The following is a 23,695-nucleotide window of genomic DNA, read 5'->3' as shown; positions in this document are numbered from 1 at the left end:
CAAAAGTGTCACTGCACAGAATACCACTTACCTGTATTTCTCCTGATTCTCCTTCTTCTTTACCTACTATGTGCTGCTCAAATTCTGCCCTTTCTTTCTGCAGTTTCAAAGCTTCCTCAGTCTTGCACTGTTCCAGGGGATGTAACTTCTGCAGCCTCTTGGCCTCAAACTGGCTTATTTGTCTTCTGTTGAAAAAGAAACCAAGTGGTGATAAAAGAATAGGAATATCACATGTACAGGAACTCAAGGGTTTATTTTTCAAGGGTTTGAGTCTGGGGCATTTAAAAAAGACAAAAATGTGCTTACTAACACCTGCTAAACAGAATTTATGAACATTGTGCATATCTGGGGTGACATCTCTCAGCGGCTTTTGATACCATCGACCATGGTATCCTTCTGGAGAGGCTTGCGGAGTTGGGTGTTGGAGGCACTGCTTGGCAGTGGTTCCGCTCCTACTTGGCAGGCCGTCTCCAGAAGGTAGTGCTTGGGGAACACTGCTCGACACCGTGGGTTCTCCAATATGGGGTCCCGCAGGGTTTGGTTCTGTCTCCCATGCTTTTTAACATCTATATGAAGCCGTTGGGTGCGGTCATCCGGAGGTTTGGAGTGCGTTGTCATCAGTACGCTGATGACACGCAGCTCTACTTCTCCTTTTCATCTTCTTCAGGTGAGGCGGTCGATGTGCTGAACCATTGCCTGGACGAGACAGTGGACTGGATGAGAACTAACAAGCTGAGACTCAATCCTGATAAGACTGAGATGCTGCTGGTGGATGGTTTCTTTGGTCAGACGGTGGATACATACCCTGTCCTGGACGGGGTTACACTCCCCCTAAAGGAGCAGGTTCGTAGTCTGGGAGTCGTTTTAGACTCTTCCCTATCACTCGAGGCTCATGTAGCCTCGGTGGCACGGAATACGTTCTACCAACTTCGGTTGGTAGCCCAGCTACGTCCCTATCTGAGTAAGGAGGACCTTACATCAGTGGTACATGCTCTGGTAACCTCACGTTTGGACTACTGCAACGCGCTCTATGTAGGGCTACCTCTGAAGACGGTTCGGAAGCTACAGCTAGTGCAAAATGCGGCGGCCAGACTGCTAACAAGAACCAAGCGGTTTGAGCATATAACACCTGTTCTGGCTCGCCTGCACTGGCTTCCAATATGCTTCCGGGCCAGATTCACAGTGTTGATACTAACCTATAAAGCCTTATATGGCGCGGGACCACGATATCTGCTGGAACAACTCTCCCGATACAAACCGGCTCGTACACTACGGTCTACTACGAAGGCCCTCCTCCGGGTCCCGACCCATAGGGAGGCCTGGAGGGTAGTAACAAGATCTAGGGCCTTTTCAGTGGTGGCCCCCGAATTGTGGAATAGTCTCCCCGAGGAGGTACGCCTGGCGCCGACACTATTATCCTTTCGGCGCCAGGTTAAAACCTTTCTCTTCTCTGAGGCATTTTAATCTAAATTAATTTGAGTAAATGTAATTTTATTTTAGATGGTGTACTTTTATATACTTGTTGTATTAGATCCTGTAATTTTATTATTGTATATGTTTTTATGTTCACCGCCCAGAGAGCTGTTTGCTAGTCGGGCGGTATATAAGCTTAATAAAATAATAATAACAAAATCTGGCTTGATTCAGAAAGAATAAATGCAGCCATTTGGGACCATATGAAAACTTCCACAGCCCCTATTAGGTCAATACCTTTATTAGGCTATCCAAAATGTCACAAAATAGCATATTCTTCGGAACTCTTCACCAACCTAGAGTAAAGGTGTGGAACCACAGGCCCAGGAGCCAAACGCAACCCTCCAGGCCTCTGTATCTGGCCCTTGGGACTCTCTCTAGGCCACACTCCTCATAACTCCTGCTCTGTGACCTCCTCAAGTGCTTTTGCCTGGCTAGAATGTGTCCTTGAGCTGTAATAGTGCTTCTCACCTGTTGGGATGGAGGGTGTGTGTGTGCGTACGTGTGTGTGCGCGCGCCTCTGACTTCTTTGTGGCTGGAATGTTCCCTACTGTACAAAGGCAAGAATCACATCCACTGCTCCACCCCCTTTTATCTCTAGATCTGTCCTCCACTGGCATGGAGCCCTCAGAAAGTCCCCCAAATAAGAAAGCACTCCTTGGCTGAAAGTTCCCCATCCTTTGGCTTGATATTAAAAAACTGAGGGTGAGAGACTGTTGGTGTTAATTGGTGTCAGATGGCTTGGCTAACAGCAATAGTATTTTTCTCACAGTGAGCATGACAAAGAGTTCTGGGGAGCTTGAAAGCTTGCACACTATTGCATGAAATTTTGGTTGGTCTAATAAAGGTATTTCCCTAATTTGGCTTGATAGCTCCACTTGTGTAGTCAGTTTTAGGCTGATTTATATTAGGGTGTAGGCACTGGGGAGACCCAGTGTGGTGTAGTGGCTAAGGTGTTGGACTACAACCTGGGAGACCAGGGTTCAAACCCCACACAGCCATTAAGCTCACTGGGTGACCTTGAGCCAGTCACTGCCTCTCAGCCTCAGAGGAAGGCAATGGTAAACCACCTCTGAATACCGCTTACCATGAAAACCCTACTCATAGGATCGCCATAAGTCGGGATCGATTTGAAGGCAGTCCCCCCACCCCATGTAGGCACTGGAACATCTCACAATTTCAGTCTTTTCTTTTAATCTTCATTGTTTGTGCAAGAACATTTTTATTGCATATATACACGCAGAAGCTTCTAAGCACTGCAGGCATCATTTTGGATATATAAATAGCAACACTAAAAAAAGGACAATGAACAATTGTTGTTTATCTCAGGTACAAAGAGATTGCACAAGAGCTACCCTGAGGAAGATGAGATATGAATTCCGATTTCCTTACCTGAGAAAATCCATTGCTTTTGCTTGTTCTTCTTTCATCTGGGCTAGCAAAGAAGTTTCTCTCCGATGCACCTGAACCTCTGGTTCACATTCCATTGCCATATCAGTCTGCCTTTTTTGAACTTGCTCTACAAAGAGATTTGGGTTTACACATTGTGATAAATCACTCAGAGCCAGTCTGTGTTAAAATGTTGATTGAATTAGGTAATGGAGGTTTCATCAACAAAGTTTTTCTGCTACACCAATCAAAAGTCAATATGACAAGGGTGAGGGCTACATTCATTTCTTGAATGCAACCTTCCAAGGGCCACATGCCAGTGTAGGCAGAGTCAGAGGCAAAAGTGGGCAGAGCAACAAATGTAAATTTTACCTTTGCATAGTAAGCTACGTCCTACATGCACTCCCACACACCTCTCTATCCTCCATCCTGGCAAGAGGCATTATGAGAAATCAAGGCCACATTCCAGCCAGGCTAAAACACTTGGGAGTGTGAAGGATGGCCAGGGGCCAGAGAGAGAGGCATGGAGGGTCACATTTGGCCCTGGGGCCTGAAGTTCCCCACCCCTGCAATATGGTGTGCAGGAAAATTAAAGTACTATTGTGCAGAGTTCAAGTCACAAACTATATCTATAAATGAGGGAGAACGCATCTCTAGAGTACTAGCTAATATTACACGAGTACTGTAATTATGAAGAGCGTTGAAGGTGAGACGCCTGTAGGGGGAGGAATGGGTGGATTGAGCTCACTTCTGCATGCTCAGCTAGTCTCTGTCAGTAAAGGCCTCCACCTTCAGCCCGCTGAATGTGTGGGTGGGCAGAAGGCCCACTGGCAGTATCCCTAATAATGGAGCATTGGGCTCAGTCACTGAACCAGCCACGATCTGCCTGCTCCCCTTCCCCTCTGCTGCCACTATGAGAGGCTCTGGCAAGCCACAGCAACAGTAGCAAGTAGTTTGGATCGCTCTGCACAATTATTAAGCCAAAATATATCCACAACATGACCAGAGATATTCAAATAAAGCATGGCTTGTTTGGAGAAATCAATCATGGTTTGTTCTCCCCTGTGCCTTTTTTCTTTTCCTCTCACAAGCCAGTTTTGGAACAGGGCAGCCAAGCTACCAAGGGCATTGAGGAGGTAGGCAGGAAAGGAGTTTGTTATCAGGCAGACAGAGAAGGGACAGTGAGCTCCATGTAAGTACCAGCAAGAAGAGCTGCTTAGATACTGGAATGGTTTCATTTCCCAGCCACTTTTGCATTGTGTCTCTGCAGCCACTCGAGACAGGCTGCAAGGGCATGTTAGCACAAATGATGGTTTACAAGCCAACTTGGTTTCAGATTCTAATTTGTTAGCCCCAAACAAAGTGTGGCTGGGTTCTGAAGTGACCCAGTGTTGAATCAGACTTGGGAACACTAGCAGCCATGAACATTTATCTGTGCTTGCTCCATGGAAGGTGGATTTATTGAGTATTAAAAGAAAGTAACTGTTGGCTTTTTAGGATATCTCACCTAGTGTAGCTCTCTTATCTTCTAGATTTGCTTTCCTCTTGAAAACAGGGAAAAGGCTGGCCACAAGGTCACTCATCAAGGAAGGAGGCTGCAAACTGAACTGTGCATCATAATTGCCGATAATATCCCTGCTGTGTTTTTCAGGCTCCCTTATCATTTTTGAGAGATGACAGGGAGATCTTCTAAGGGGAGAGTGAGTCTTTCCAAATTTCGGGCTGCCATTTTCAACAGTAGATTCAACACTGTTGTTGTTGCTGCTGCTACTTTCAATAAGGGAGGCCTCCTGTTGACCTGTTGGCTCCTGAACACTAAGCTTTTTGGTAGGCAATTTCCCATGGCTTTTGAAGGAGTAATCTTCAGCTCCACTGGGCTCATCAGTGGCATAGTCAGCATCAGAAAGGTCCATGTTCTTGCCTGTGTTACCTGCTCTACGGTACCTAGGCCTTATGGAGTACTGAGAGCAATGAGATTTAGGTTCATCTTCACTATCGGTAGATGTGCAGACTGAATCACTAGAAAGGGGTTTTACTTTCCATGCATTAGCAGCACCTTCACTATTCCTTTGGGAATTGGCCATTGTGGTGATATGTTTGCTTTCTGATTTAGGTGTAACTTTTATTATTTGATCATTGACTTTCTTAAATCTGGGGCAAATTTCTACTTGGATCTCAGGGCTTTTTTCCACAGCAATGTAATACTCATTTTCACATTGCCCTGTCCTATTCACACCTTGAGCAACCTGACATCCAGAGCTCTGATCCTTTTGACTGGCTTGCTCAGAGACATCTGGTGAAGCATCGATAGGCCTTCCTACCACCTGTGACACACTGTCCTTTACATCCTCTATAAGCCACACTGGAACTTTAGAATCTAGGGCTCTGTTGTCAACCCTAACCAAATGTTCTTGAGACCCAGGACATGAGACTTCAGTTTTTTCAGTCACCTTTTCCTTCATTTCATTTATTTCTTCATGACATTCCTGTGAACATTTGAACCAGTTAAACGGAGGTGGTACATCAGATCCTTTTTCGTTTACCGTCTCTTTGCCATGATGACTGCCAGAGTCACTGCTGCCTTTTCTTTCTTCTGACCTTTGTTCGCAGTTATTAAGCTGACCTTTTAGATCATCCTTGGATGTGACCCAATGTGTGTTTTCATCATCCATGAACAGCACTGTGGGGCTACTAACCCGCCTTTTTAATTGTGGGTGTCTCCCCAATAATTTTTCTGTATCCCATTGAGCAGACCATGGGAAATTATTTGGGCAATCAAAGCTAACTCTTCTGAGAAGTCTGGTTGGCTCCTTGCCAAGATGGTCTCTGCTTTTTTCAAGCCTTGCTGTACCTTCCCCACATCTCAGAAATGACTTACGAGAAGTTGCTTTAGTCTCACAGGAGTTCTGCAAGCAATGTAGTGACACAAAAATGTAGCAATATATAATCATTTTTAATCAGCAATGAATACCATTAAAAACATGCAGTCTTAAAGGCTTGTGCAGGGATTTCAAAATGTCTGAAACAGAGAAATTCTATTCCAAAGTCAATTGGTAAACTCTTTTTGATTTTAATGGGAATGTATCCTATGTAGGAGCATGGGGCATTGGGAGGGGGGCCCTCTAGGTTGGTGGCTATGTGTATGGAGGGCTGATGCCACCAACCTGGAGTTCCCCAACCTCACTGCTGCCACACATCATGTTTGCCCCACTGAGGGGCTGCAGTGCTGCAGCCAGGAGGGTGTCATTTGCCCCTTATACACTACTGCTGATCCAAGGTGTCTTAAGCTTGATTTCTACACATAAGGGTGCATAATCCAAAGCCCTGCAAAAGCAGGGTGTTATAGAGAAATCCATAGGAAGTTTTTACACATTTTGTTCAACCTTGGAGACCTCAAAAGGGCCAAATGTGGGCTCTGAAATCAAGGCCAGTGAACGGTCTACCAACTAGTAAATCCAAAGTTAAGTTTGATTTAAAATTGAATGGTGAGTACAGGGGCTGCATGTCTCAAAGCAAACTATCTACAGGATGTTTACACTTTCACAGTTGTATTTGCTTCTCATTCAGGACACTGCTGCAGCAGTTTTCAAGGAAATACTATAAAAATTACTTGGCATCACTGAAAACACCCTCCACTGCCTGATATAATTATGACACCACTGATATGTTCTGCCTACCTACTGCTTACCAGTCTACAGCGCTTGCCATTTTTTGATAGCTACGTTGGGAGCTGGCAAGCCACAAAATCCTGTCAGGCCTTTAAGATGAAAATGTTTTAGGTGGGTGCTATGTCAAGAAGTTGCAGTACTTATTTGGGTGTGAGATGGAGGCACTGAGGCTCTTTTTTCACCCATCCCTTCTCTAGGAATCCCTTCTGCAACTGAGTTAACTACTGACGTGCATCGAAATCTGAAATTTATGAGAAATTCCTATTGCTTCTTGTTCTCCTTCCAAGAGTTTATGAATTCTATTATAAGTTTGTGCAACTCCACTATGTGCTGTATCATGGTGCAAGTACCACTAGAACCACTGTTACCATGTCAATGTTTGCATTTCCCATTGACATTTCATTATAATCATCCAGAGTCATCTAGCACTAGTATATTTTAAAGTCTGTTTTTATGATGCTTTAGAGTGTTTTTAGTGCTTTTGTTTGCCGCCCTGGGCTCCTACTGTGAGGAAGGGTGGAATATAAATCTAAATAAATAAATAGTTACTGTGACTCCTGACTCACCTTGCAATGTGGACAACCACAGAAAGTGGCTCGCTTACTTTTCTCCTTCTTAAGTACATAGGTGAATAGGCCTTTTTCCTTTCCCTCTCTGTCACTCAAAGCTACACATGTGGGGACATCCAGGAGATGCATGAGCAAAACTGACTGGTAATGAAGTGGGTGTTTTATGAAGTTGCATGACAGAAGAGGAGTAGATTAGTTGCTACTAGTATAACCCACATATGATAACTATTTCTAGAAACGTTATAAGTGGATGCACATTAACACAAAGTATTAGCCATTAACCAAGCGTAGGGAAATTGTGGCCCTCCAAATGTTGTTGGACTAAAATTCCCATCAGCCCCAGCCAGAATAGTCAATGGCCAGGGATGACAAGAGCTGAAGTCAAAAGACATCCTGAGGGCCCCAGGTTTGCCACCCTTGTCAAAAACAAAACTCCATCAGTCTTACACAGAGTAGTGAGTTGTGCATCACTAAAGTCCCTAATTTAAACCCTCCACTCAGTGTATTGATGCAGCTCATGCTCTGGTACCTGTTGCTTTTTCTCTGCTCTTTGAGAATCTGCTTTAAATTGTTCCTCAACAAATTCTTCAAATGTTTTCTGTCTCACTCCAATTCCAGGTCTGATTGGTCTAGGGAAACAAGAAAACAAATATGAACATAAATAGAGCCTTTTGCCATTATGATTAATTACAGCTAAGGCATGCTATGTTGCATCAAGCTTGGAAAGAGAAATGGGCAGGATATTGATAAGGGACAACCTCCAAATATTTTTTTTCCAAGATGTCCTCATTTTCCTCACAATGCCAAATCTAATTTCCTCATGTTTATCAGCAGTCTCATGGGGAAAGGGCCATAGCTCAGTGGTAGATCATAGGGCTTTGCATGTAGTAGGTCCCAGGGTCAATCCCTGGCATCTCTAGGTAAGGCTGGGAATGGCCCCTGCTGAAAAACCTAGAGAACCACTGCCAGCCAGTATAAGCCATACTGAGCTAGATTGACCAATAGTGTAACTCAGTACAAGGCAGTATATGTTCCAGGACTGTTTTTATAGTCGTTTCAACTTTTAGCCTGATAGACTGCTATTCATGCAAAAATGCTTATATCTCTAAGCAGTATTGGATTTGGACTGGGGATTCAAATTTTGGCTCAGTGATGAAGCTCACTGGATGACTTTTGGCTACCCACCATCTCTTAGCAAAACTTATTTCCAGAGATGTTGCAAAGATATCATGGGATGTCCCCTATACAGGGGTGAGAAACCTATGGTCTACAGGCTGGATCTCACCCAATGCTGAATTTCATCTGTCCTGATTTGAAGGTGTGGATCTTTGAAGGTGCAGATCAGATTGGTAGACAGATGGCCCAATCTACACCTTCAAGGTTCTCCCCTTCTCAGGTGCAATGTCTTGGATTAGGGCCACTTTGGCTTCAAACAGCCACTGAGAGAAAAAATTCCCCATTCCTGCCCTGTACAAAGAGGGGATAAATATAATATGCTGTTTTCTCCTAACAAGAATATTTGCATCAACCCTTCAAATCAGTTTTAAAGCCATTCATAGTTTTATAATATTTGATTTTGCCCTCACCTGTCATCTACATTTCGGGCCCCCATGTTCATTCTTTGTCCAAAGGGGGAAAGTGAAACATTTTCATCAACTTGTTGTTCCCCTTTTTCTTCTTTAACGAGTGGCAAGGTTTCAAGCCATGATTCTTCATGTAGTGGGCTTGCTTCTAAATATCAGTAAGGAAGTAAAAGAAGAAATACTTTTTCTGCATTAGTTAGCTTTCTTTAAAGGGGGAGGGGAGAAGGGGGGAATGGTAATAAAGTTCCAGAGAACATTTTCATGTATTAAAAATGGAAATATACACAAAAAATACTTGTTTCTGTAAATAAACTAAGACTGAATCCTGGTAAGATAGAGGCAGTGTTGGTGGGCAGTTCTTGTGTCCAGGAATTGAGAAGATGGCCTGTTTGGGATGGAGTCACATTCCCCTCAAGAAGCAGAAGGTATGTAGCTTAGGGTTACTCCTGGATCTAGCATTGTCATTTGAGGCCCAGGTGGCTTCAGTGGCAAAGAATGGTAATTCACCAGCTGTGTCCCTTCTTGGACAGAGACCAGCCTGCCCTCAGTGAACCATGCTCAAGTAACCTCCCAAATGAACTACTGCAATGTACTCTACATGCTTTACATCTGATGCAGAACACAGCCCCATACATTGTGAGTGCTGCGACAAGAAGAGATTATATAATTTTGTGCAAACTACACTGGCTGCCTATTTGCTAACAATTTAAGATGTTGATTTTAACATTTAAAGCCTTAAACATCTTAGGACCCAATTATTTGCTGGAGAACCTCTCCCTATACCTGTCATATCAGGCCCCTGTGATCTTCAGGGATGACCCATTCTGCAACCGCTTTGGTGGGCATAGCTTGCTATGTGGTGAGTGACACAAGATAGGGCCTTCTCTGTGGCAGCCCCCCATTTGTTGAACTCTCTCCCTATGGAGATAAGGCAGTCCCCCTCACTGATGATGTTAAGACAACAGCTTAAAACACATCCATTCACACAAGCATTTGGGGGAAATTGGTAAGTGGGCATGATCATTTAGATGCTGCTGCTGAATTGTTTTAAATTCCTTTTACTGATCTAATGTGATTTTAATGATTGTTTAATGTTTTTTATTATATATTTAATGACCCTGGATCATATGGGATCTGGCATAGTATATAAATGATAATATATAAATAATGAAAATAAACAAACAAGTCTGTTAAACTTTAATAAGAGAATCATCCTCTACCTTGCATATTTCAACTCATATTCCTTTCCTACAGCAACCAAATATAATCATTCGATAGTGGCAGAGCTGTTCCCACATTAGGGCCCTTTAGCAGTGCACTCTAAGCTGTAAATGGAATTAAAATGAGTCCACATGACATTCAGGGTGCTTCCATATGATCTCTTTATTGAGCATTGATCTTGATTTGTTTGCAGGGAGGTTAGATGATGATGCATTAAGGAACTGTTATCCTTCAGTTTCCACTTTTATTATCACAAAAACTCTGATCTTTTGGGGAAGCAGGTTTGTTGCACAAGACCTTCCAATCAACTATAATTGTGCAATCTGAATTTGCTGGTTTGCAGTTAAATCCCATCAGAAAATATTGACAGTCTGGAAGCAGCCTTAATACAGTGCTATGTTTCCTCTATTCTTGACTCCAAGCTAATGGGAAGTGCTAGGAGGAAGAGGAATACTGGATGTTGAAATATAATGAGGGAAAGAACCACTTGCTAATTATATATTTTGCTACATTCCTTATTAATTCAATTCCGCTCTAGTAAACTGTCAAACATTTAATATATACATATGTAATTCATTACATTATCATTACATTATTACACCTCATTCATTTCAATGCAAATGGGTGGGGGAACCATAATCAATTACATATTATTTGCAGGCTGAAAACAACAATGAATACTGATCGCATTTGCTGGATTGATTTCCATTCTGGACATGAGACTAAAAGGTAAACATTGGCAATTTCCACTCCCGCCAGAATTCTCCAACATCCCTGCTCCTAACTAGGGTTGGGGACAGATTTCTGTTCACTCCATAATTTGGAATGAACCTCCCTGGTCTTCATCTAACAGATCATGTTCAGTCTGGAACATAGACATGTGGATTAGACTGTATATCTGCAAACCTTCCCAAGCATGGTTCACTCCAACTTACATTGTATGGGGTTTTTTTGGCAATGTGATCTGAGGGCTTCCCCGTTTCTTTCTTTCAACCATTGCTTGCTGCTTGCAGCTTTCCTTTGTAATTTTACTTCATATTATTACCTGTTTCTCGAGGTTCAAGGTGCTCCTTTGAAACTTCTAAGAAGCTGCCGTTTGCTGAGGCTTGGGTAGCACATTGCTGTAAGGTAGGGTTTATTATTACGGGACTGGTTTGTGAGCATCCATTATTCTGAGCTTGTAAAGAACTCCCCAAAGAGAGTTGGACAGGGAATACAGCAGTTGGGACTTCTGGAACAGATGGAATCATAGCATGGAGGTGAGGAGGAATACCAGCACATGCTGAAAAGCCTGGAAAAAGAAACAAAATAAGTAACAATAATTAGTGCGGTAATTGCCATCTATTCCATGTTTTGTCAGAAAGGAACTAAACTAACTCTGCACTGCTTTATCAACCATGGTCATGTTCCAGAGTAGCAACCACACAGAATCTGTGAGTTCACCTGAATCTTTCTGAGATAGTTCCCCTTGCCAGCTGCCATGAAGAAACTCCAAACTGCTTTTCATACTCTACCAACTGAAAAGCAATCAACAGTATTTAGCACTAGGACTCTTAAATTTGAGGGGAAACTATCACCAACTCACCAGCAATAGTTTCTTTCTAGGCCCTCAGTACCAAATAAGTTGCCCATCCTTGTTTCATGTGCTTTCTGAAAACTATTCATAGTATGCTTCTGAATGCACACGCCGTGAAACTATGGACGACTCCAGATGGGAGTTTAATACTGTGTGTGGGTTATTGAGACATCTCAAACAGATTGTTGGCAACAGGCTATTGTTACTTATGGGATTTCCCCTGGAAAGGGTAAATTCAGATAAAACGCAGGGGGTGGGGAAATTTTGAACTGGCGTATTGATGCCAATAACGAGTGGTTACTGCAAAAACAAAAAAACCCTGCATGCATGAGAAGCATCCATCCCACAATAAACACCCCTCTAGAAGCAGTCTATCTCATCTATGTTTCTTGTCAATCAACAAAAAATAATACTTTGCATGTGACATTTCAATAGACGCTAGAATTGTTTTTGTACACCATCTTAAAAAGAATCACCCACCCATGCTTCCTGAAATCCATCACAGTTTCTGGCATCTCTTTTTGCGCTTTGTGATGTATTTTAAAAATTGACACCTTGAGTCAAGATGACCCAGACAGCTGTGGTTATGTTTATACCCTTCTCACAGTATGCTAACAAATATAACACTGCTGAAAAAATGCAAGGAGCTGGCATTCCCTGTGGTACCTGGATTATAGAATGCAATTATTTTCTGTTGTTCCGTTACTAGCCGTTGCAGGTGCTCCATCTGGTGCATCATGAGCTGCTCCTGCTGCCCTGGACTCTGAAAGCAGAAAATAAAAAAGAATTAGGCTGCAATCCAATACACACTTACCTAGCAGTACCAATGGAGCGTGGTTCTGAGTAAACATATACTGAATTGTATTTAGTCTAATTGACCACCGAAAGCAACGAGGAAGGGATGGAGGAACCTCTGGCCCTCCAAATATTGTTCAACTCCAACTTCCATCAGCCCCAAAATGACAAAGGTTGGAGATTATATGAGTTACAGTTCAACAATATCTTTGGTTAGGCATGGGATAACTGAGACCTCAACCCTACGCACACAGCTGAGAGTAAATCCCACTGAATGCAATGGGACTTACTTTCAAGTAATTTAAAGTCAAGAAATATACAGTCAGGAGAGATAAAGGAAAGTACTTCTTCACACAGTATGTAATTAAACTATGGAATTCACTCCTACAATATACAGTGATAGCTACCAACTCAAAGGATTAAATAAATTCATCCATGATGGCAATATTCTACTTCCACTGTCGGAGGCAGTACGCTACTGAATACCAGTTGCTGGAAACTGCAGGAGGGGAGAATGCTCTTGCGCTCAGGTCCTGCTTGTGGACTTCCTATAGGTATCTAGTTGGCCACTGTGAGAACAGGATGCTGGACTAGATGGGCCATTGACCTGATCCAACACGACTCTTCTTACGTTCTTAAATATACATTTAACTGCTTAGAAGCATTAACAGGTGAGAATGGTGAAATGGGGACTGGACTGCAGAAAAATGTTAATCTTTATCTGAACATCCCCCCTTCCTGTTGCTGTGCTGATCAGTGAGAGGGTGTGTTGTAGGCCATGTAAGATTAGGCAGCGGGCCCAAAGCAGCCCATGTGGGGGAGCACAGATTGAACACTTCTGAACAAGAGACAAAAAAAGAGGCATGCTTCTTGGGATCTAAGCACATTGCCCGGAGTATAGGCTTATTGCCCAGAGAATGTACAAAATGCATTCAAGGCATGTACATTCCCCAAGACCTGTTAGAGATTATGCATAACGGCCAGAGAATGTACAAAATTTAGCTGAGATATCCACATTTCCCAAACCTGCTGGGGATTATGTATATTGATCAAGAAATGTACACAATTCCCTCTTCATGGAAGAATTAGGTGCACATTCTCCATGAGGCCTGGTGAATGTGCACCATGGCTGGTTATTATGAACATTAACCACTGAACATACATTCCCCTTAACATGTGTGTGTATATAAAAACTTTCTTAACTGCAAAAAGCTTTTTTTTAATTTTTTTGTCATGCTAGAGCAATAGAGCCCTTTAATCCACTTTAATTGCAAAAACCTAAAGTTCCAGTATGCGCTTGAATCCCTCCTGCAAAATAGTGACAGTCTGCAGACACCCTTTGTTGTATTCACTAATACGCAAAAAACCTTGCAGTTTAAGAATGTACCTATAGCCCACAGCTATTTCTATCAAACTTTAAAAAGCAGGGAAATTGGGCAGCTATGGTGAATGCACCAGGGGAGCAGGAGACCTGACCTCCTCTCTGAGATATTGTACTGCCCTACAAATTGGTCAAAATGCAAACACCATTTGGGCTGGTCTTTCACAGTCCAGTCCACTTCCTGTGTAGCTTGAAAGAATTTGGGAACATGTGCCTCTGAGCATATGGTGAGTGGTGGCAACACCTGCCATCTCCACAGATAGAGAATTATATTTTTGTATGTTTGTTGGTGTTCTTCTTACTTTGCTTCTTTCCTGTCTTACTAATGTTTCTACAGAGAATCTAAACTAGAAAAATTTATTTTCCTCATTATTCATCCCAGAAATCTGTGTCAAATTTATTTTTATTAATTACAAAGCTTTTTTATTGGCCTGTGTCATATGATGGTGAAGACAGCCTTTTGTGTTTCAAATTGGAAGTTATGTTCTATTTCTATTTTGGGTGCATTAACAGTGGAATCTGAAACTGTAGTTTGATGTAAAATCAGACTGATTCCAATATGTTGCTACTTCAGCAATGACTCTAGCTGTTGGGAAAAAGAGGATGCATGTTTTCAGCCTGCTATGTTTAAACCACTTCATTTAAGGCAAGGTGGGCACAGTCAATTAAAAACATAGAGCACACCTAGAATTTTGCTAGAATATATTTCACCTCCCACTGTTTTATCATGTGCAGATTGAGACACTCCTGAGGTCCACTGGAGACTATTCTGCAGAAGTCAGTGCCATTATTATGTTTGGAGTTTTTTTAGTGTAAATTTTGCAAAGTGTTGCTGTACTTCACATATTTGCAGAAATAGAAACAAAAGAAAATGACTTCCTATAGGAAACTTCACTAAAATTGCAAAGGAAATCAGACATATTCAAAGTGACCATCTGAACTATATCAACTGTCTTAATAATGTTGCTTCCTCCCTGCTAAAACAAGATCAGCACAGCACATGTCTTCTTTCTATTCTTTGGGCTGATTGCAGGTGTTGCCACCACTCACCATATGCTCAGAGTCACATGTTACCAAATTCTTCCAAGCTACACAGCAAGTGGATTGGACTGTGAAAGAACAACGCAAATGGTGTTTGCATTTTGATCAATTTGTAGGGCAGTACAATATCTCAGAGAGGAGTTCAGGTCTCCTGCTCCCCTGATGCATTCACTATAGCTGCCCAATTTCCCTGCTTTTTAAAGTTTGATAGAAATAGCTGTGGGCTATTGGTGTGTTCTTAAACCGCAAGGTTTTTTGCCTATTAGTGAATTTCCCTGCTTTTTAATCCGGGAGGTAAGAGATGGGATCCTGTGCAAGTTAGCACCAGCAGTAACAGAAATAGTTCAGCAGTGTATTTTAAATATTATATTACCATCAAGAATGCCTTTACTTTTACAAGAGGGTCATGGCTTAGTGGCAGAGAACATGCTTTGCATGCAAAAGTCCCCACATTCAATACCCAGCATCTCCAATTAGGGCTGGAAGAGATCCTTATCTGAAACCTTGTCAGTCAGTACTGAACTAGATGGACCAATGGTCCGACTTGGTATAAAGCAGCTTCCTATGTTTCCTATACTCTACAGGGGATACACAAAGAAATATGCTTGAGACCCTTTCCTTAAACATTGTGCATCTTGCAATCTATATTACTTTGCAAAGTATCAGCAGTTACTACCTCTTCTGCTTTAATCTCTGAATGCCAGTCATAGGGCTCACTGTGACAGATTATACACGTAAGAAGCAACTGTGTGTTCTGAGATTCTTAAACCTGACTTTTTAATTTGCTACTGCACTACTGGTCACAAACAGAAAAACCACTTGGCCACCTCATTAGTGTAATATGGTATTACACTAACTGCAAATGTTTGATGCCCCTGCAAATGTTTGATGAAGACCTTCTGTTCCCTGCAAAAGATGAAGAGGAAAATGCCTCTTCCCTATACAGCAAAGGCTTTCAGAAAAGTGGGAGGTAGTAGCCAACACAGCACTAATTTCAGATGGGGGCTTCAACACAGGACTAATTTCAGATAGTGAGTGAGTGAGTGAGTGAAAGAGATTTAAGGTTAAACAACCAAGAGCTAAGTTCAAGATTAAAGTGTTAAAAACAAAGAGTTGCATCAAATCTCAAAATAACTACAGCAATGTTATGAGCACAGGTCAAACAGCCACACACACTTCAAACAAAAAGTATTTGAGCGTTTGTCATTTATAAACCCATTTAAGGATTTATACTACCAGCATCATTCTCCAGCACTATATCCACCCCTCCCCACTGCTGCACTATGCATATACTAATGATTGTGTGTGTGTGTGAGAGAGAGAGAGAGACAGAGACAGAGAGACAGACACGCAGAGAGATTTAAGAACCAAGAGCTAAATTCAGGATTAAAGTGTTACAAACAAAGAGTCTCATACAATCTCAAAATAACTCATTTATAAACCCATTTAAGGATAGGGGGTGGGGGGTGGCAGGGCGATTGAGCCAGCGGGAAGAGCAGGCTGCGGGAGACAGCAGGGGGGACGGGACACAAACACACATCACCGTCACTCACCTCCATTCTGCTGCTGCCTTCTCCATCATCCTTGCCCTGTGGCTTTCTCCCTCCACCATCCATTTTTCTCTCTCTCTCTCAACTGTCTGGCTGTCCATTTCCTCCCTCGTGCTTCCTTACACAGAGCACGAGGGAAGAGCAACGCTGACCAGAAGGCCAGTGTGAGTCACATGTCTGTTGCCCACCAATCACAGGAACAGAAGACTTCCCCTGCTTCCTCCAAGTAACTGGAAGGGGAGGGGGGAACTCCTGATTTCTACTGCGCCTGCGTGATGTTATCACCCACGGTAATGCATTTTTTAATCTATTAATTAAAAACAAACCATGCCTTTTTTTTTCTTTAAACCTACTGAAGATGAAGGTCTGTGTTTGGGGCAAGCTCACGGATTTGATTAGAGATACCTTACAGTCATCTCTAAGTTTTAATGAACGACAAAAGATTACGAGAACTTCTCAAGAAAAAGGTCCAAATGGTTTCTTGTTTTTTTCTCCCATTTTTCACTTTAACCTGTGGATTCTCCGTGGGGGGGTTATGTATCACCAAGAAAACTTCCAGAGTTGTAGAGCAAGCGATTCTGAATCCAACAGTATAAGACTTGTAAATTTTTGTTTTGAAGTGGGACTATACAAAGCACCAGAAAGGGGCATGGGGGGTATTTTCATTTAACATGGTAGAACGTGAAAAATCCCTACTGACTATCGTATACAGCCACTCTTGTGGCTGTATAATATAGACACTACCTTACTGACAAGTGCAATGCTCGGCAGGGTGTTTGAATCATAATAATTGTAACTTAGTTTAAATGGAGTACAACCTCACCTGTTTCTGTTGACAGAATAAAGTTTCTTGAGTTATCAGAGGAGGAGAAGTAGCAGCAGCAGCAGCATCACTTGTGATTCCCAAGTTTTCATTGTTTTTACTGCCAGGGACTATTTCAGCCTGAGTTGGTGGTAATAAACGAGGGGGGGAAACAGAGTTGGTTGTGTAATTGAATGGCTTGACATCCTGAAAGGCTTGAGGGTGACTCAGCTCACAAGGTAGATCAACATCTCTTCCCAGTGTGTTGCTATTCAAAGAAGTGTGCAAGGATGTGAAGTGTGCAGGAAAGGAGTAATTTGGGCTGTTTATCCAGCCCAGACCAAAGGAAGAGCTCACTCTTTCATCAGTCGTGCTATAAGATGACACCTGTTCTGGTGAATCTTTTGTAATCTCCCGAGATAAATAGCCTTTCCTCTTGAAAATATCAGATTCCATTTCCCACCTTCGAAATCCTTCTTAAGAAACAGTGGATGGAGTTGAACACAAGGAAATAATTTGGGAAATGATGCAAAAGTCCTCCATTTTCATTTAATAAGAAAAGGTTTTTTGCACTGAAGGGTGAAGTTCTCTTTTCCATAAAATCTGGGGGGAAATATTATGCAATATTCAAGCAACAAGTAGCCACATCACTGTTATTATTATGCATTACATTTATATGCCACCTTTCCTTCAAGGACCTCAAGGCAATATTCATGGTTCTCTTCCTGACAACTTCTCCATTTTATCCTCACAAAAGTATTGCAGTCTTGAAGAAAGAGTGATGGACTTAAATTAAGGGAGATCTTAGTTTGTTCTACCTGTCCGTCTTTATTTCACCTTCTAGACGATGTAGCATACATTTTGGTGAGGAAGAGAGTGGGGTGTGTTGGAAAGGTGAGGATGAAGAGAAGCGAATAGAGATGATCCCCAAATGTTGATACCCAGGGCCCAATAATTCTCTCACAGCCCCCACTAATACTGTCTGCTGTTCTGTCTGCTAACGCAATGGTGAGTTTTCATGTTGCACAGCAGGGGAATCCAATGCAACAGTTGCACTAGGAGAAACATGTCATACAGCAGATTGTGCATACACAACCAAGTTACCAGGAATCTGCTTATGTATTCTATTGTGCAACAACATTCCACTGGCACAAAACATCTCACTAATGGAACAAGTATACCGCTAAGTGACTTTAATGTGTTTAGTTATTGTAAACCGCCTGGAGAGCTTCGGCTATGGGGCGGTATATAAATACAATAAATAAAGAGATAAATAATAAACTTAGCACCACATGGGTCACAACCGGTGTGCTCAGTCACATAAAGCCAGTACTGTAGTGATTTTGTACAGAATCCAGTAGTAGCTGCCTTAGTAAAAACTAATTATGTTGCTAGAGGCCTTCACACAGGCACAGTGCAGCTGCCCTTGCCTTATATGGATTGAGCCCTTCCTCACATACGCACACTTTGGCAGTGTTGGTCAAGTGCAGAGACTTTTCTTATCATTGGCCACCAGTTAGTGATGGAGGTCAAAAGTGGACACACATAGTCACCCTGGCCAGGACCTGAAAGCAGGACTGAAGAACAGAGAGTCTTGTAACCCTTAAAGGCTAACACATTATTTATTCATTTAACAAATTTTATATACTGCTTGAATGTAAAGACTTCTAAGCAGTTTACAAAATATTAAAATAATCAATAAAACAGTTAAAATAATTAAGAATATATTTAAAACAATTAAAACAGGTATTAAAAGCTTAAAACAGATCAATAACTACGTGTCTGGATAGGCTTGCCTAAACAGTTTTAAGCAGGCACTGAAAGGAAAACAGTGAAGGTGCCTGCCTGATGTCAATAGGCAGGGAGTTCCAAAGAGTAGGTGCTGCCACACTAGAGGAATGATTTCTCACAAGTGTGGAACAAGTATTACATGGGATCTGCAACAATGCCTGTTCTACCGAACCAAGTGCTGGAGTGGGCACATGTGGGGTAAGGAGGTCTCACAAGTAACCTGATCCAAGCTGTTAAGGACTCTATAGTAACACCTTGAACTTGGCCCAGTAACAAACTGGCAACCAGTGCAGATCTCTGAGCAGAGGTGCTATATGCTGACAGGGTCTCACTCCCACCAGCAATTTGGTTTAAGCATTCTGCACTAATTGTAGTTTCCGGGCCAAGAGCAAGGGAAGCCCCACATAGAGTAATCCAGTCTTGAAGTCACCAGTACCTGAACTACTGTGGCTGAGCCCTCCTGGTCCAGGAATGTCATAGTTGTCTCACCAGGTGCAGCTGACAGAGGCGTCACTACCGGGGTGCGGAGGGTGCGGACCGCACCCAGGTGACACCCTGAGGGGGGTGACACCCAGAGCCGCCCCGCCCCGCGCCGTTGCCCCGTGCCAACTCCTCCTTGGTGGCGGGCGGGCGAGACCAAAAGCAGGTGCCTGCTTGCTGACGGTGAAGCCGGGACAGGCCTCCCACCGCCAGCCTGGAGCACGTGGTGTGTGTGTGTGTGCAAGACAACCCACCCCTGTCCACCCACCTCCCGGAGGTCCGCACCCCCCCACACTCCCGCTAGTGACACTGCTGGCAGCTGATAAAAGGCACTTCTAGCCACTGAGACTACTCCGGCCTCCAGTGACAGAGCTGGATCCAGAAGCACCTTCAGACTTCGTACCTGCTCCTTCAGGGGGAGTGCAAGCCCACCCAGGGCAGCCAATTGACCAGTTTCTCAGATACAAGAACCACAGTGCCTCTGTCTTGGCAGGATTCAAGCTTAGATTATTTTCTTTCATCCATCCCACCACTGTGTCCAGGCACCAGTCCATGGCCTGCACAGCGTCTCTTGATTGATGTTATGAAGAAGTAGAGCTGAACATCATCAGCGTACTGATGACACCTTGCCCCAAACTCCTAATGACTGCTCCCAGCGGCTTCATATAGATAACACTGAGGATAAGATGGTACCCTGTGGCACCCCACAGCACAACTGCCAGGGGACTGAAAAACATCGCCCAACACTACTTCCTGAACTCAGTCCTATAGGTTGGACTGGAACCACCATACACGGTGCCCCCAATTCCCATTCCATGGACCCAGTCCAGGACGTGGTCAATGGTACTGGAAGTGACAGAGAGATCAAGAAGCAGGAGCAAGGTCACACTCCCCCTGTCCTGCTCTTTTTAGAGGTCATCCATCAGGGCAACCAAGGCTGACTCAGTCCCATGGCCAGGTCTGAACCAAGACTGGAACGGATCTAGGTAATTCTTTTCATCCAAGAATGCCTGCAGCTGCCCCACCACTACTCTCTCCACCACCTTCCCAACAAGGGGGTAGCTGCGACTGGTCAATAGTTATTCCAATACAAGGGGTTCAGGGCCAGTTTCTTTAGGAGTGGTTGCACCACCGCTTATTTCAAAGACACAAGGACCACCCCCTCACGCAATGAAGTGTTAATCACGCTCTGGACCCAAGTAGTCAAACCCCCTTTGCTGGATTTAAAAGGGACAGACGTCAAAGAAGGCATGTGATTGGGCATTTAGCTGCCAGCACCTTGTCCACATCAGCTGACTGCAATAAGCTGAAACTGATTCCACAACACATCACCGACTCCAGCATTGGATACCTCATCTGAAACAGCAACAGCAGCAGCCAAGGTTACCCTGAAGTCAAGTGACTTTATCCTCAAAGTGTGTAGCCAGTTGGTCACAGCAGGTCCTCAAATGCCCCAGAGGCCCCCTCCCCCATAGTGGGAGTCAGTAACCTCCAAACCATTCAAAATAACTTTGCTGGCTGGCTACCAGAGGATGCCATGCAAGCTCCAAAGTGAGCCCATGCTGCCACATGGTAGACACGATTGTATGCACTAACCAGTGCTCGATCGGCTTCAGAGCAAGACTTGCACTCTAATCTTCATCTCACTTGCTTTGTAGCCCGAAGCTACCCAGAATACCAAGGAGCCATTTGGGCTCCACAATGCCGGAAAGGATGCTCAGGAGAGACCGTGCCAACTGCCTTTATTATCGCAAAAGCTTTTATGGACTGCAGTCAGTCATCAAACCCTTTGATTTTGTTGGAATAGATTAACGTGGAAGGTATCTAATGGGGCATCTCATCCAACCCCCTGCCCAGTTTCAGAATATCCTGCCATACTTAAAGCAGCCCTGAAAGTTTTGTTGTTGTTTTGTGCCTTCAAGTTGATTATGACTTATGGCGACCCTATGAATCAGCAACCTCCAAGAGCATCTGCCATGAACCACCCTGTTCAGATCTTGTAAGTTCAGGTCTGTGGCTTCCTTTGTGGAATCAATCCATCTCTTGTTTGGCCTTCCTCTTTTTCTACTCCCTTCTGTTTTGCCCAGCATTATTGTCTTTTCCAGTGAATTATGTCTTCTCATGATGTGTCCAAAGTATGATAACCTCAGTTTCATCATTTTAGCTTCTAGTGATAGTTCTGGTTTCATTTGTGAGAAGCTTGCCTTATCCTTTGTACAAAACTTACAAGAAATAAGTTTTCATAGCTGCTCTGAGCAGTTTATTTCAGCCTCATGCTCATTATCGTTTAATCTTCCTTTCCAATTTTGAACATTTTTTACTTCTTATAGTTTTTGTGGATATTAACCCACACCCTTTAAAAAATACAATGAGCGTAAGCACAGCCAATGTTACAACAATACGCAAACAATGATTGTGTATTCGAGGTATTTAAGCTGAAATGCTGAGGGTCATGTGATGAAAACTAAGGTCCTGTGCAAAAAGTCCCAGCTTAATGTTTTTTTATAAATGACCCCTTTGCATTTATCTTGGAATCACATTTTTCTCAGCATCATTCAGGGGCCATCAGAGTACACACAATTAAAATATGGAAACTTGTAAGTAAGGTAACAGTACACTTAAGCTGCAGTTCTATGCATTTACATGGGGACACAGTGGGACTTACTCCTGAGTAAACATGCACAGGATTCCACTGTTCAGCTTGCTGTTATTAGATACCAATTGGTATATGGTTCATACGTTATAAACAGTCTGTGCCAGTGATCCACAAGCTTCATGCAAATGGTCCGTGGCACATCCATGTTTAATAGTCATATTGATTTTTCATTGTAATTTCATCGTTTCTTTTATTTCTTACATTGTATTTTCTTGTATTACAATTCTATGGCATGCAAATTGTAATACAGTAAAATACAATGTAAAAAATAAAACGAATAAAAATACAATAAAAATCTCAGAACACCTCACACACCACATGGTAGCTGCTGCAACAAGCAGAAAAAGCATTAAGTGGTCTGCCAAGACAGCAATTTTCAAGTGATCTATGGGGGGGAAGTTTGGGAACCACTGGTCTATGATCTTGTCTCTACTGGTTAATCACCAAAGGGATCTATTTACAGGGCAATCCTAAACATGAAGCATACTGGCTGAGTTCAACAGGCTTTACTCCCCGGGAAATGTAAAGAGATTGCAGCCGCAGAATAGCAAAGGCCTTGAACCACGTTAGCCACCCAGTCATTAGCCACATCAGAAATGCAGTATGGGAATATCGTTAACAAGCCATGAGATTCTTCTGGATTGTGTGTGATGGTATCACAGACAAAATATGTTAGCAAGCTAGCGTGGCCTACTTCCAGACCAGGACCTGGATAGACCTGGGTTCAAATCCTCACTCTGCCACGAAGCTAATTGTCTCTCAGCATAAGATACCTCACAGGGTTGTTGTATGAATAAATCCATCAGGAGGAGAACCATGCATGCCACCTCGAGCTCTTTAGAGGAAAGGTGGGCTATAAAGGCAATAATAAACCAACAAACAAGTCCTGACTCGGGAGAGGAGAGGTGTCTGTGGCAGAAAGATCTCCCCCTCCAAACGTCTTCTTTACCTTGACTGTCTGGATTTTGCCACGAGTGTATGAAACCGCCTTGGTCTTGAAAGAAAGGAGTCACTTCTAGAAGTAGCAGCAGCAGCCCAAAGAACAAGACGTCGGGAGCTGCCGTCGTAGCTACAGCAACTGTAAACAGGAAAAGGCTGAAGCTCTGGCTTGGCAAACGGGTTGGGGCTGGGCTGGGCTGGGCTGGGGGCTGCAGTGCAGGGACCCTACTTACTTCGCCCATGTCTGAGAGAGCGTTGCTCCTCGCTTGACCGAGGTGGGCTTGGGAAGGCTGCCCAGGCGATCCACACCTGCTGTCAGCCACAGCGGTACAGCCGAGTAGGGCGCTGGAGCGGAACAACTCCAGCACTTGGCAGCCGGGAGGTCCTTCTCCCTGAGGCTCAAGCCGCACCCACTCGGCCAACGGCAGCCGCCCAGACAGCGTCCCTTGGTCCCACGTGGCTCTGGGATCAGCAAGCAGCAGGAGGTGTTGCATCCTCGCTGCCGCGGCCCGCAACAGTTGCACCGCCATAGGTCTCCCACGACATTCCGGCCGGAGGATTGCAGCGGGTTAAGAACAGGACGATGCAGAGACGCACAAGCAAGATCAGATCCAGTGGTGGCTGCTGGTACCCATTGGGACTGGTAGGGCAAAGGCAGAGAAGCCAATAGTGGGTGGGGCCAGAGCCAGTGGCAGGCAGAGACAACTCATTCTAGCCCCCCCCTTCTATAACGGCAACCCTGGGACTAAGGAGGAGGAAACTGACAATTGGGGCCACCTCC

General features: G+C 43.6%; 1 protein-coding gene across 1 annotated transcript in view; it reads right to left on the bottom strand.

The window, feature by feature from the left end:
* LOC133384187 (centromere protein J-like) overlaps positions 1–23,444 on the bottom strand; it is a 43,620-nt gene extending 20,176 nt beyond the window's left edge. The window contains exons 1-9 of the mRNA XM_061626109.1: positions 22,925–23,444; positions 17,070–17,521; positions 12,146–12,242; positions 10,949–11,194; positions 8,686–8,809; positions 7,629–7,728; positions 4,370–5,768; positions 2,866–2,992; positions 32–185 (exon numbers count right to left, since the gene is read on the bottom strand). Of these exons, the coding sequence (XP_061482093.1) occupies positions 32–185; positions 2,866–2,992; positions 4,370–5,768; positions 7,629–7,728; positions 8,686–8,809; positions 10,949–11,194; positions 12,146–12,242; positions 17,070–17,521; positions 22,925–23,444 (3,219 nt within the window). The remainder of the gene's footprint in view (positions 1–31; positions 186–2,865; positions 2,993–4,369; positions 5,769–7,628; positions 7,729–8,685; positions 8,810–10,948; positions 11,195–12,145; positions 12,243–17,069; positions 17,522–22,924) is intronic.
* Between the last annotated feature and the right edge of the window lie 251 nt (positions 23,445–23,695).

Source organism: Rhineura floridana, chromosome 4 (assembly GCF_030035675.1).
Source record: "Rhineura floridana isolate rRhiFlo1 chromosome 4, rRhiFlo1.hap2, whole genome shotgun sequence".
NCBI classification, from domain to species: Eukaryota; Metazoa; Chordata; class Lepidosauria; order Squamata; family Rhineuridae; genus Rhineura; species Rhineura floridana.
This window is presented reverse-complemented; position numbering and strand designations above follow the sequence as displayed.